The sequence below is a fragment of the Micropterus dolomieu genome, linkage group LG18 (genome assembly GCF_021292245.1).
Source record: "Micropterus dolomieu isolate WLL.071019.BEF.003 ecotype Adirondacks linkage group LG18, ASM2129224v1, whole genome shotgun sequence".
Classification (NCBI taxonomy): Eukaryota; Metazoa; Chordata; class Actinopteri; order Centrarchiformes; family Centrarchidae; genus Micropterus; species Micropterus dolomieu.
Genome location: NC_060167.1, coordinates 22,396,217 through 22,408,396, shown reverse-complemented (window position 1 = coordinate 22,408,396; position 12,180 = coordinate 22,396,217). Strand labels below are relative to the sequence as shown.

Genomic DNA, 12,180 nt, shown 5'->3' with positions numbered 1-12,180 from the left:
GTTGTTCACTTAACTATAATCGTTTACATTACTAAGGACTAAGCCTTACAGATCAAAATACTTTGTATTTGTCTGCTATTTCTCTCAAATACAATTATACACATGTTCTTTGTATATATCTCTAAATGCTAAATAGAGTGGCCAACAATCACACTAACCTGTCATGCGGTATTGTTGTAAAAGTTGTCAGATGGATAGACTAAAGCTGATGATACAGGGGGCAACTTTTTGAGCAATGTTGCTGGGCAATCTTGCTAGTCTGACTACGTTTTGTACGGATAGCGGCAGTGCGGGGCGGGTGGCAGAGTGGTGGGGGAAGGGGATTACGGTAATCTTTACTCATTACCAATGACGGCAACGTTGCCCTGCATGATTGCTCTAAAAGTTGCTCTGTGTATCATCAGCTTTAGGCTGGATGGGTACAATTAAATTTCCTCAAAATTTAGAACAACCAACTGCTGTCTAATTTTACCTGACATATAAAACGCATAACCAATTTATACTGCAGACGGTAAGACTCAATGTTACAGCTTTGGAAAATGGAGCATGCAGGAGACAGACAGGGACAAGAGTCTGCCATGTAAGAGAAGGGGCATTAGAGGGCGGGGTGGTATAGTGAGGGGGAGAGGAAGATGGAGCCCCTCTCCATAGAGGATGAGGAAGAGCCAGAGAAAGGCAAAGACACGGAGAAATCTCAAGGGACAAGGTAACTTTATTATCCCCAAGGGGAAATTTGGATTACAGCCAGCAGTAACAAATATATGAGATAAATGAGATACAGGCAACAATTATATACCATGTAATCAACCATGGCCGAAGTATGACAGAGGCTGGTCAGAGTTTGCAGCCTAATTTGGGCCGGTCAACAGTGTTGTCAAATAAATGTTTAGTTTACAGTAAAGTATAGTGTGTGCCATGGCTGACATCAATAGCAGCTGCCTAAAAATACAATGTTAGCAATATGACCATATTACATAGTGGGTAACTATCACACTTTCACTGTCATTTGACAAGATGTCTTTGCATTTTGACTGTCTTAGTCTAAAGGAAACATTTGTTTTGATTACAATGATTTATTCATTGGATTTATTTACATTTGAAAATGAGTTTATTCTTTTGATTGAGTAATCACCTTTTGCAGGTCACGTAGAGTGGTGTGCTGAATGTACCAGGTGGTTTGTGGATTGTACTTAAAGTTTAGACAATTGTACGTTTGTTTCAGTAAACGATTTAGAAAAACTGTAATGCAAAATGTAAGTCACACGTGGGCTTAGATTTTTAGTCGACTGCGTCTGACGTAGGACGCAGGCGTTGTTTTGGAGGAGGAAGTGAAAGGGGAACAGAGTAGCTGAGAGTAGCAGACAGATAGTTAGCTCGCTGGCAAGCAACACTTCAAGCAAAGTGCCAAATTTACACACCAGTCGTAGATAATTTGCCTAGGCAATTTACGACACGTTTTTTGTAAGTGTTCACGCAAAGGGCAGCACATTTTTCTAAGAATTTGAAACGAGGTATTGCCAAATTAACGCTAGCTAACAGAGTTCAGAGCCAGTGAGCTAGGTAGCTAGCTAACGTAACGCCTAGTTAGCCACCAACGCTAACTGCCCTGAACAATAACAGCTACTTAGCTCGCAGCCAGGTCGGTTCCTGTCAACAAGTCGCGGCTCCGGTTACAAGTTGAAAGTAAGTTCTTGAGACGACAACAGTCTGTTCATATGTATAATATTTTTTCACTCCTCAGTACGTTTAGTATTCATTAAACGCCGACGCTATAACGTTTAACTGCTAACGTTAATGCTGGTGCGATGTTTTCTGAAAAGCTGGTTCGGCAAAAACAAGGCCGTCCTGTCGCTCTTTTGGGTCGACTCCAATAAGGAAGGAGAACCGGGGAGGTGAGGTCGGTCGAACCAAGCACCGAAAAGGTGTTTTATCAAATGTTAACAGACGAATATTGATTTCTCTAAATACCTTTTTTAATTGACGTTCGTGCATTACATTACAGAAGGGCAGGGGGCGGGGGCAATCAGCCTTTCACCTCAAAACACCCATTTCTGCATGGTTGATTAATCATATGCCGAGGTGTATGTTGGTAACATGTCTTAAAGTACAACAAGTAAAGAGTTTTAGACATGTCTTCTGTCAACAGGCTGTATGAGAGAGGTGTCCCGTGTCTGTGCCGTGGTGTTGTTGCTAGGCAGAGTGGACTTGTCCTTTGTTTTTTTGTGCTGAAGAGTTTTTGTTTCTGTTGTGACTCACAGGGCCCGCAGGCACACATGTATCTGTTCAATCCTAGGTACTTAATATAATGATCTACAACGCCCTTTGCTTGTGCCAAAGAGCTTGCTTGGATCTAATCTAAAATCTGCTGCCATGTTTCTTATTGAAGTGCAAATGGTGTCTGACATCTAACCTTTTACTTTTCCTTAATTGGTTTTTGATTTAGTTTTTAATGCTTAATTGCAGTCGTTGCCAAGTGTTTTGGCTCATCTCAGGTTACTTAAACTGGACTTCGACTCCAAAGTACTTGTCTAGTAGTTTAGATAAGTGCTAATTTGAGATTTACTCATATCCCATGAGTTGGTTGATTCCCTATAGTTGATCAGCACATCTTATGCTTATGTGTGCTTGTCATGGTGAGTTGTCATGGTTATCATGCAGAGCTGCGTCCCATTTTACATTGCACAGTGTACCAGTTTGTTACACTCTAGTGGAGTACTTCAGTGTTTATAGTTGAAAGTCTTGATTTGTATGTAGGCTCATGAGGAAAAGCAACCTTCAAAACATTTTTTTTAATTCAATACATTCCTGAATTACAGCATCAGAGGGTTAAACAATGTATTACTGTGTAGATGTAAGGGAAACATTCCTCTGAAAGCATTATTTCATCGTAATCTTTTGCTGCACATGATATTGTATACTACTTTCTAACGTTATAGTATTGTGCTTTAATTAATATAAATAAATTTTTAATTACACATTATTTGTTTGTTTTTCATTCTATCGATACTCTTGATTTTGACCATACTGACCACTCTTCATCTTAACCCTGGGCCACTGTATTTGAACTCAGAATCTATATTTAGTTCAGAGTTTGTTTGTGTCTGTGGGTGTGCGTGCATAATCCATTTCAAAGGTGAGCTGTGAATTCCAGTGCCAGTGATTTACTGAAAGAGTAGGGAACGTGTCGGGAGTTTAGTCCAACACTTAACAGTTTTGAACACAATGTGAATCCACGAACAGTTAATTTCTAATATTAGCTCGTGCACTGATGGGCTGTTGCCACTATAAAAAAAAATTGGCGTTTTCATGACGCCTGCTCAGTCATCCATTTTGATTATTAAATAATAAATAGATGGGAGACTGACCATGAACATTTTTAATTATCAGGATTATACAAACAAATTTCACTTGATAGCAAATTTGAAGGTGGCAAACTGTGAATGAAACAGTTGTTAATTTTAATTTTTGTTATGCATGACATTTATAAAAGTAGACAGGATGTGATAAACTACCCGGAAGAGATTATCAAATAATGTCTCTTTTTATTTATCTGTATCAAGATAACGTTCAGTTTGTCAGAAAATACTTACGCTAGTGTCAGTGAAACCTGCCAGTTAATGGGTCATTGTATTTCTTGAGTCCTGTTTAATACTGACAGAATTAATTACTGTTCATTCGTGAGAGGCAATCACCTGCTATCCTCCAGTCAGAGATGGTAGTCGGCATTTAGCAATCAATGTCTAACGCTCTGCTGTTTGTCAGAGGTTAAAGATCCGAGTCGAGGTTGGGCTGTAATCATGTGACTGTGGTCTGAGCATGCCTAGACTTCGTGTTGTGCTGTTCATGTTTCTGTCAGCTAATCTGGCTTCACTGTACGGTAGTCACAGGAGTGCTGTGCTTGTTCCATTCAGAAATAACTCAAGTGTACTTTCCTGCTCCTGATGTGAACTGAAGTGTTTGTATATTATAGGTGTGGTTTCAGAGTTTGGATTTACTGTTAGTGCTCATGATGATTTGATTCTGCTGGGTCAAAGTTGTGATTTTTCTTTTCTCTCTCATTGCTTGTTCTATAATTGGTTTGCACCAAAAACCTGTTTGGGTTGGTGGATTGGCATGTCTAAAATGTCTTTTGCATGATGTATCCTATGTTGACTCACGTGATGAGCTGATGGGAAGTGGTCAAGTTTTCCGTTAAACTGTTGTCTAACAGGTTATTGTACTTCCCTGCCACAAAAGAATGATGAAAGTAATTTGTTTCCCCCAAAATAAGGGACAGAATTGTTCCTTATATTTTTCTGGGTACTATGTACTGTACATACAGTACATTTAGCCACAGTCACAGTTCAGATCATCTTCAATGTGTTGTGAGAAAACACTACTCTCACTGAGAGTATGCACACCTACAGTAGACTTTCATTGTGCTCGACTGTTTACATGGCTCAGATTAGACATATCTGTGAAATAAAGATAAAGCAGCCTCTTATGAAATCAATGTGTATTTTAGTCTCTTTAGCTTATTTGCTAATGGATAAGGTTTGAAGATAACCCCTTAAGACTGTAACGTAGCCATTTTTTGTTTATTTAGCTCTCCCGCAGTTCATTTTGTAATTTCAGATCCTCCATGAAAAACAAAGTCATTATATTTTTGCCTGCCATATTGAATTTGTGGAGGGTATGGAGGATACTGTTGAGATATATAGAAGGTAGAGTGAATAAAAGTAGGAGGAACTAAAAGAGTCTCTGTCATGTTCCACATCTCGGGCACCAATAATCAGGATTGTACCTCTAAGTGAGGATTTCCTTTATTCCAGCATTGTTGACATCACAGTTACCGACCCAATGTCATCTATTATGTGTTAGAAACTGCTACTTCTACAATTGCACTGTTAACTTCCTCACAACTGTGAAACATGATTGAATGAAGTCTCTCCTAGCTGCAGTTTTGAACTTTTCTAAATTAATTCTGCTAGAGTGTGACAATACAGAATGTGTTCACTCACTGGCATGTTGGGCAATATCTCAGATCTTGCTTGCTTCATTTTGATGAGAAATGATGCACTTTACAGCTCACTGCTGCATTTGAGCGTTCAGAAATTACATGGATTGCCTAACAGTGAATTACAGTTCTTGCTCAAAAATTCAGGTTATTAAAAATTACATTTAAAGGCCTTACATGGTGTGTTCACTTCACAGGACATATATACAGTGTTCACAGACTTATGTTGAATATGCTGTTGTAAATGCTGGTCATTTTACATTATCATCCTGTATTATCCGTCAGATACAATGTCTGATAGTGTACTGAGATCAACACGTGTTGCTGTAGGTTGTCTGCTTAGTGACTGTTATATCAGCACAAAATGTCTAGGAGGTAACTTACTGTGGTGCGTGTGAGAGAAAGAATGATGTGTTCCTCGTGATTTGCCAGCTTAGAAAGCACATGACTGGAATGAATAGTATTCAAACCTGATTGGTCGAGGGGCACAAAACTCTGCACACAAAGATGTAGGCAAATGTTTTCCAAAGGGCTTGTCTCTTTAGAAACAGATTTACTTATATGTTGATTTTATTCAGGACACCGGAGATTAGGTTGTGACTTACAATGAAGAGGTGAGGAAGGCATTGTTGAGACCTCTCTTTATGCTAAACCTTTCGCTGTTTGTCTTTGTCTTGTCTGCAGCGGTTGAAAAATGACATCCAGAAAGAAAGTGCTCTTGAAAGTCATCATCCTGGGAGATTCTGGGTGAGTCTCAACATGGCGTTTTTCTCTCCCACATGTCAAAACTGGCAGTGCAGGGTAGGAAACCATAAGTCAGGTCTGTTCTAAAAATAGTTTGGTGCTAAGGTATTATTTTAGTTTTGAGTCGAATCATTTAAGTTTATGAATTTGCTTCTTTAATCAGTTTATGTTAGTGTTACTTCCTTGTTGGCCAGAGTTTTTCTCTGCCATAAGACGTCTCCAGGGGGACCTCTGCTCCTTGCAGCCCTACAGTTGTTCAACCACACTTTATCTGCAGACCTAATGAAACTTAATCACTGCCATTCTTTTTCATGCTAAGTACTGCATGGACTTGTCAGTGAAAAGTAATTGCTTTGTCATGCAAAAGCTCTTGATGGTTTACAGTCTTTCTTAAAAGGTTTACGTTGCAAACATTGTGATAACAGATAGTAGAGCTGGATGATATTGGTAAAATCTACTTTTTATAATGACTTCTTGTACTGATAATTTGACAATGTTTTGTCCATGACTGTTGGTGGTTTCCTACATTAGGTACCATATTCTAAACGATAGCTTGGTTTTTTGGACATATTCCAGGTGCGATTGCCCACATATGTGTTTCCATTAGCTAGATCATAAATCTGTTTCATCTGTCTTGGTTTGCTACGTGCAAATCAGGGTTGACACTCCTCCAGCCCAGCGTGTGGTGGTAATGCACCTGAAGCTGTTTGGTAACTGCCAAAAATGTCAGAAGAAGAAAAAGTAGTTTAGCTAGGTAGCTAACAGCTAATCCATAAAGTAGAAACACATGGATGAATTGACTACCAGCAAGATAAACATTTTACTTGTCTCCACAAGCATTCGCACACTATCGCTCTCTCACCCACCCACCCACACAGATCGTATAGTGGCTGCAGATAATGCAGTGGTAGGAATCAGACTGAATTTACTGGAGTGTTTGTCTTCCTGTCGCTTTATGTGTTATATAATGATGGCTAATCTCATTGTAATTTTAGTGCCCCTTTATTTGTCATTTATCACCTGGGTAAAAGACCCTGCTTGTGGCTACTTCTCCACAGGCTGCTTGTTGCAGTAGTTACACTTGGGAGATGGTGTGATCTGTAACCATCTGTAATACTTGATGAATACTAGATGCATGCAAGTGGGATGAAGTCTAAATGGATTACATCCATGTATCACCCAGCTCTAAATGAATCCCATTAATGCATCAGTCAGCCTGTACCACGTTATGTTTTTGCCGTTGGTCTACACCTACAGTATCTGTTATCCTGGTGTCTGTTGTTTTCTACTCTCAGAGTTGGGAAGACCTCCTTAATGAACCAGTATGTGAACAAAAAGTTTAGTAACCAGTACAAAGCTACAATAGGAGCCGATTTCCTGACCAAGGAGGTGATGGTGGACGACCGGCTTGTTACAATGCAGGTACAGCACAATTTATAAAACAACCCAACAAAACAAACTGAAGATTGCATCTTGGTGTTTTGGATTATTTCCATGGCTATTAATATTTGTAAGCAGTCCGCCATCTTGGTTCACTGAACGTTTTGTCTCCTTGTGGCTGTTTAGATCTGGGACACAGCCGGCCAGGAGAGGTTCCAGTCTTTGGGTGTTGCGTTCTACCGTGGCGCAGACTGCTGTGTGCTTGTGTTTGATGTGACTGCACCCAACACCTTTAAGACGCTGGACAGCTGGAGGGATGAGTTTCTGATCCAGGCCAGCCCTCGAGATCCTGAGAACTTCCCCTTCGTGGTGCTAGGCAACAAGATTGACTTGGAGAACAGACAGGTTAGTATGAGTGGACAGTGCCTCCGCCGTGAAGTCATTTTAAATCATTACCCATGCTGCATTCAAATGTCAGATTCCTCAGACACCAAGGCCCTTTTTCCGATTTCCACCTTATCAGACTGTCTACACCAGATATGTTTCAGCTGCATTTTTTCTTCTGGCGTTCAATGAAATTTTTTTTTTTATATAGCACCCATTCACAACAGTTATCTCATTGCGCTTTTCATATAGAGCAGGTCTAGACCGGACTCTTTCTAATATTATTTACAGAGACCCAACAATCTCCCACTAATTGTTCAACCTCCACATCATCTCATCACTTGTGCACATCATAAAAGCAATTTCTTATTATTTTGAACAAATTGCAAATGCTTGGACACACTGATGCAAATGATTATGTACAATTGTCTGCTGTTTCCTAAATTATCAATTGCTTATGTCCTGTTGATCACAATGTATTATACCAGTTCTTGGTTAAATAGTCTTGCCTCCCAAAACATCTAGGCATAAGTTCATTGCATAAGTCGATACATACAAAATGGTTGAACACGTTGTCAAAAATCAAAGTTGAATAAAGTCAAACTTTATTGATATTCTTCGCATACAAGTATGACAGCTGACAGTTTTGTATGGACTATAAACAAAGTAAGAAAATCACAACATACTACAATAGCAACACAGCACTCAGGCCATTCCCGATACACACAGTACCATACACAGTAAACACTAACAACACAGTGAGTAGTGAATAGTGCAAATTGCCAGTAGGTGTGTGTGTGGATAGATAGATTCCATACATGTCTATTAGACTTTTTTTGTAAATATTTCCTGAATTGATGAAGATATCTGTTGTGATGTGGAAGAGAATCTATGACCCGACAGACAGGAACGTCAGCCTAAGGGGTGTTTCCCACGCTTGCATTTCTAATTTTGTATTTTTTTACTGTTGTGCTATGCAGTGCTGTAAAACGGTCTTGTCTTTTTCTTTTCTGTATCACAATGACATGCTCTGTCAACAAATTAGGCCTACAATATAAACAGTAAAAACTTAACTGTGAATCCTGTCCTGTCTCTCGCAAAGTATAACTTGTGCATTTTCAATGATTGTCATCTAAACCTTAGCCATAGTTTACATCAGAAAATACTTAAGAGTACACTGTTACATTGACAGCATGGCTAAACATTTTTGACTATCTTGTTTGTAAACAATGACACAAGGACTTGTAATTCTGATGTCGCTGACATAAAGACTTACTTTTGAGAGAGAGACTATGGATTTAGAGCAAGTAATGGGCTTTTTCAGATAATACATTGAGTTGTGCTATTTGTACTGCCTGTTTCGAGAAAGAAACTGTTTTGCAAATGTTAAGGATGATTTGAGAAATGTACCAAAGTGACTGAGAAAAACTGTAAGAAGACAGTGATAGTAACTGCAATGAGCCCAACAACTGACACAAATACAGAGGAGTCTTGTGTAGCATTCTCCTCGTTGGAACTCATTTATAACTAATTTGACGATTGCCAGATTTTAAATGAACAAAATATGTTTTTTAGGTGACTAAACTGCATAACGTGTCATCATGTGAAGGGTGTATAGAGTCTGCAGAGACATGACGCATACAGCAGCTGAACAACGTGTAGTTACATGAGGAGCTATGACAGAGAGCTTAAGTTTACAAGCTGTTAGCAAGTTAGACAGACAAACCTAAAAGTTAACTTACCCTGTGTTCGCTATAAGGCGATTTTCTTCAATCTGTTTCCCTCGGGATTGTTTTTTGGCTTTCTATTTTTTTTTTTTTTTTTAGACTTCAGAGCAACTGAAATCTCTGCAGCGCTGACTTCCGTCAACCCAAACAAACCCACATTGCTTGCTGCGCATATGTGTCTGCTCCTGGGAGACCGTTGCTAACTTTTGTTGATGCTGGACTGTATTTATCAAAGCACAGTAATCGAACACGGTTATCATGATAATAAAAATTTGTACAGAATTTTACCATGGTTTATCACTAAACTGGTAATCGTTTGTCATCCCTATACATGCAAATGCACTTTACCATAAATAAAAAAAAAAAAAAAGAATTGCGTAAAATAACATTTGACTTAACATTGCCAATTTATTAAATAGGATTTTCTTTTTGGAGAAAACCTTGAAAGCCATCTTTATGCATTTCAACTCAACATACTGATGACTCTTTTCCTCTTCACGCACACAGGTAACCACCAAAAGGGCTCAGGCATGGTGTCAGAGTAAGAACAACATCCCCTACTTTGAGACCAGCGCCAAAGAAGCCATAAATGTAGAACAGGCATTCCAGACAATTGCACGTAACGCCCTCAAACAAGTGAGTTACAGTAGCTTGAAATGACTAATGAACGACTGTAGACGTGTGCTTTTGTTTTACTAATCTTAATGCAATGTCTATACAACAGTGTCCCATGTTTATTACTTTGTCAGTTTCATTTTCTCCTGTGCTGATTATTTTCTCTCTTTTGATGCCTGTTAGGAGACAGAGGTGGAGTTGTATAACGAATTCCCAGAGCCCATAAAACTGGATAGGAATGACGGAGCTAAACCTTCAGCAGAAAGTTGCAGCTGCTGAAGGATAACTTGGACCATCTTCTCTCTTGGCTTTCTGAAAACACCCTGTCACCGGTTCCATCACCTGCACCTCGCTCCCAGGGAAAGGACTTCCCTATTGGTCTTCCTCTTTCACGCCACTGTTCATTCCATTGACACAACCCCCCCCACGCACATGGATGTACCCACACACACACTTAGTATACAAATTAATACACTAGCGTACTCTCATAAAATACGCTGACACATATAGTGCCCAAAGATCACACGAGAGAAGAATGAACACCCCTTCCGACCCCACAGCCCCTGACTCAACAGTGAGTGATCTCTTGCCCCGCCCCCCCACATTTTTCTGACTGTGGCCCCTGACTCTCACACTGGGGGAGCAAGATGGAGCCACGTTCAAAGAGTGCAATTGGGAACTCTAGATGGGCTGGCTGATGCTCTGTAATGTGAGATGATGTTGGCTAATGTCAGCATCCCAAGTATATTATTCTCTTTCAGTTTTGTCCTTGCTCTCTATTGCCTACTACAAGTAATCAAGTGAATCATCAAGCAAACTTATATATATATATAAATAAATATGCGCGCGCTGATGTTATTTCTCCAGCCAATCTGAAAAACATACTTTTTTTTTTTTTGCACTTTATTTTTATGTTCATGCCTTTTTAATTGTTATAGAGGGATGACTGATTTTGGGCAACGTCTGCTACCACACGCCTTTTGGTAAGCTTCAAATTATACCTCCACACTTTGTTCCCCCTGTCAAATATCCTCCTGAGAATCTGTTCTACACTTTGGTGATTGTACTGCCTTTTCCCTTGAAGGCTATGTTCATGGGTTTGTAAATGCCTCACACTGCAGAAGAAAGGTTCTTAAGTAGACATTAAGCAAAGGCTGATAACGTCACAGTGTAAAACATGGATTAAATCCTCGATATATTAATATTTGCCTTTTATGTAACATTACTTGTACCGCTATTATTACTGCTCTATGTGTTGTGTCCTTCATCAGACATCTTTCAACGCTATGGAATTACAATGTGTGTCACCAACACAGCATACACCTGTCTTCTGTCATGTCTTTGTTATTGCTGTTCTCTCTATCTGCTTGTAGCTCAGGTTGGCTAAGTACTTAATATTTTAAACGGACTGTGCATTACGGTGTATAGATGATAAAGGTAAATGGCTGATGGATTGAATTGAAATGGATGCTCTCTCTTTCCATTTGAAGAAAAGATCCAAGTTTTTGCCCTGGTATTACTCCTTATCCTTATAGAAAAAAATCACTTCGATGCCAATGATGTTGTCAAAGAAAATTGGGACATCAAATAATAAAACTCTTGAATATATCAATGGTCCAACAATTGTGTGTCAGTTTTTGTTTGGTTAATTTATTGAAAGTATCCGGACACTGCCTCATGTGAACCATACACATTTGTATGGCTTCAAGTGTGACAAGAAATTAGTGGTACTACTGCAGTGTTTGGAAAAGGTGGTAAATGCTTCAACAGTGTTTCGTTTATTTTGGCTAATTAGACCTCGAATAAGGGGAGGGGGGGGGGCTTCCTACATAGTAATCACTCAATAGTTCACTCTGTAGTGAGTTGTAAATTTAAATTTCACACATACCCACAGCATAGTGCTGCCTACCTTTAATGTCAAAACAGGTCAAATGAACCAGAATAACTGCGAACTTGGGGTTTGCATGGCCTGCAAGAACAGGGCCATGTTCCCAATGCCTTTTACTTGTCATAGTAGGAAAAGCATTAGTGTTACTAATAACTTTAAGAAGTGGACATGACCGGGAGACAACATACACAATGCCAGGAGCCTGAAACTGAAGCAGCTAAGTGGAATTCAGCCATGGTTCATTTTATTATTTACACTTGTGTTGATCTTACTGTGAGAGATTTTCCCGTTTCAACGACCTGTAGACCTTTTTCACAGCAGACATTTTGGATTGTCAGCAGGAAAAGCATTGATAACATTAACAACTGAATTCCACAGAGGTGTGTTAGTTCTAGTAGGGCACTGAGTTTGTGAATGCTGGTGTACAGACACTGGATAGAACTGAG

The 12,180-nt window shown here is 39.4% G+C and overlaps 1 protein-coding gene across 3 annotated transcripts; it reads left to right on the top strand.

Annotated features, from left to right (window-relative positions):
- The first annotated feature begins 687 nt into the window (after nucleotides 1–687).
- Nucleotides 688–11,454, top strand: LOC123956395 (ras-related protein rab7-like). Of its 3 annotated transcripts, none has more exons than XM_046028556.1 (6): nucleotides 688–706; nucleotides 5,681–5,743; nucleotides 7,036–7,162; nucleotides 7,307–7,525; nucleotides 9,739–9,867; nucleotides 10,030–11,454. In XM_046028556.1, exons 2-6 carry the CDS (start codon nucleotides 5,691–5,693, stop codon nucleotides 10,123–10,125), a joined length of 624 nt encoding a protein of 207 aa, XP_045884512.1. In that variant the 5' UTR covers nucleotides 688–706; nucleotides 5,681–5,690; the 3' UTR covers nucleotides 10,126–11,454. The 3 variants fall into 3 exon arrangements, with proteins under 3 accessions (XP_045884512.1, XP_045884513.1, XP_045884511.1); XM_046028555.1 differs by lacking the exon at nucleotides 688–706 and adding an exon at nucleotides 1,212–1,683; XM_046028557.1 differs by lacking the exons at nucleotides 688–706; nucleotides 5,681–5,743 and adding an exon at nucleotides 1,207–1,683.
- The last annotated feature ends 726 nt before the right edge of the window (nucleotides 11,455–12,180 follow it).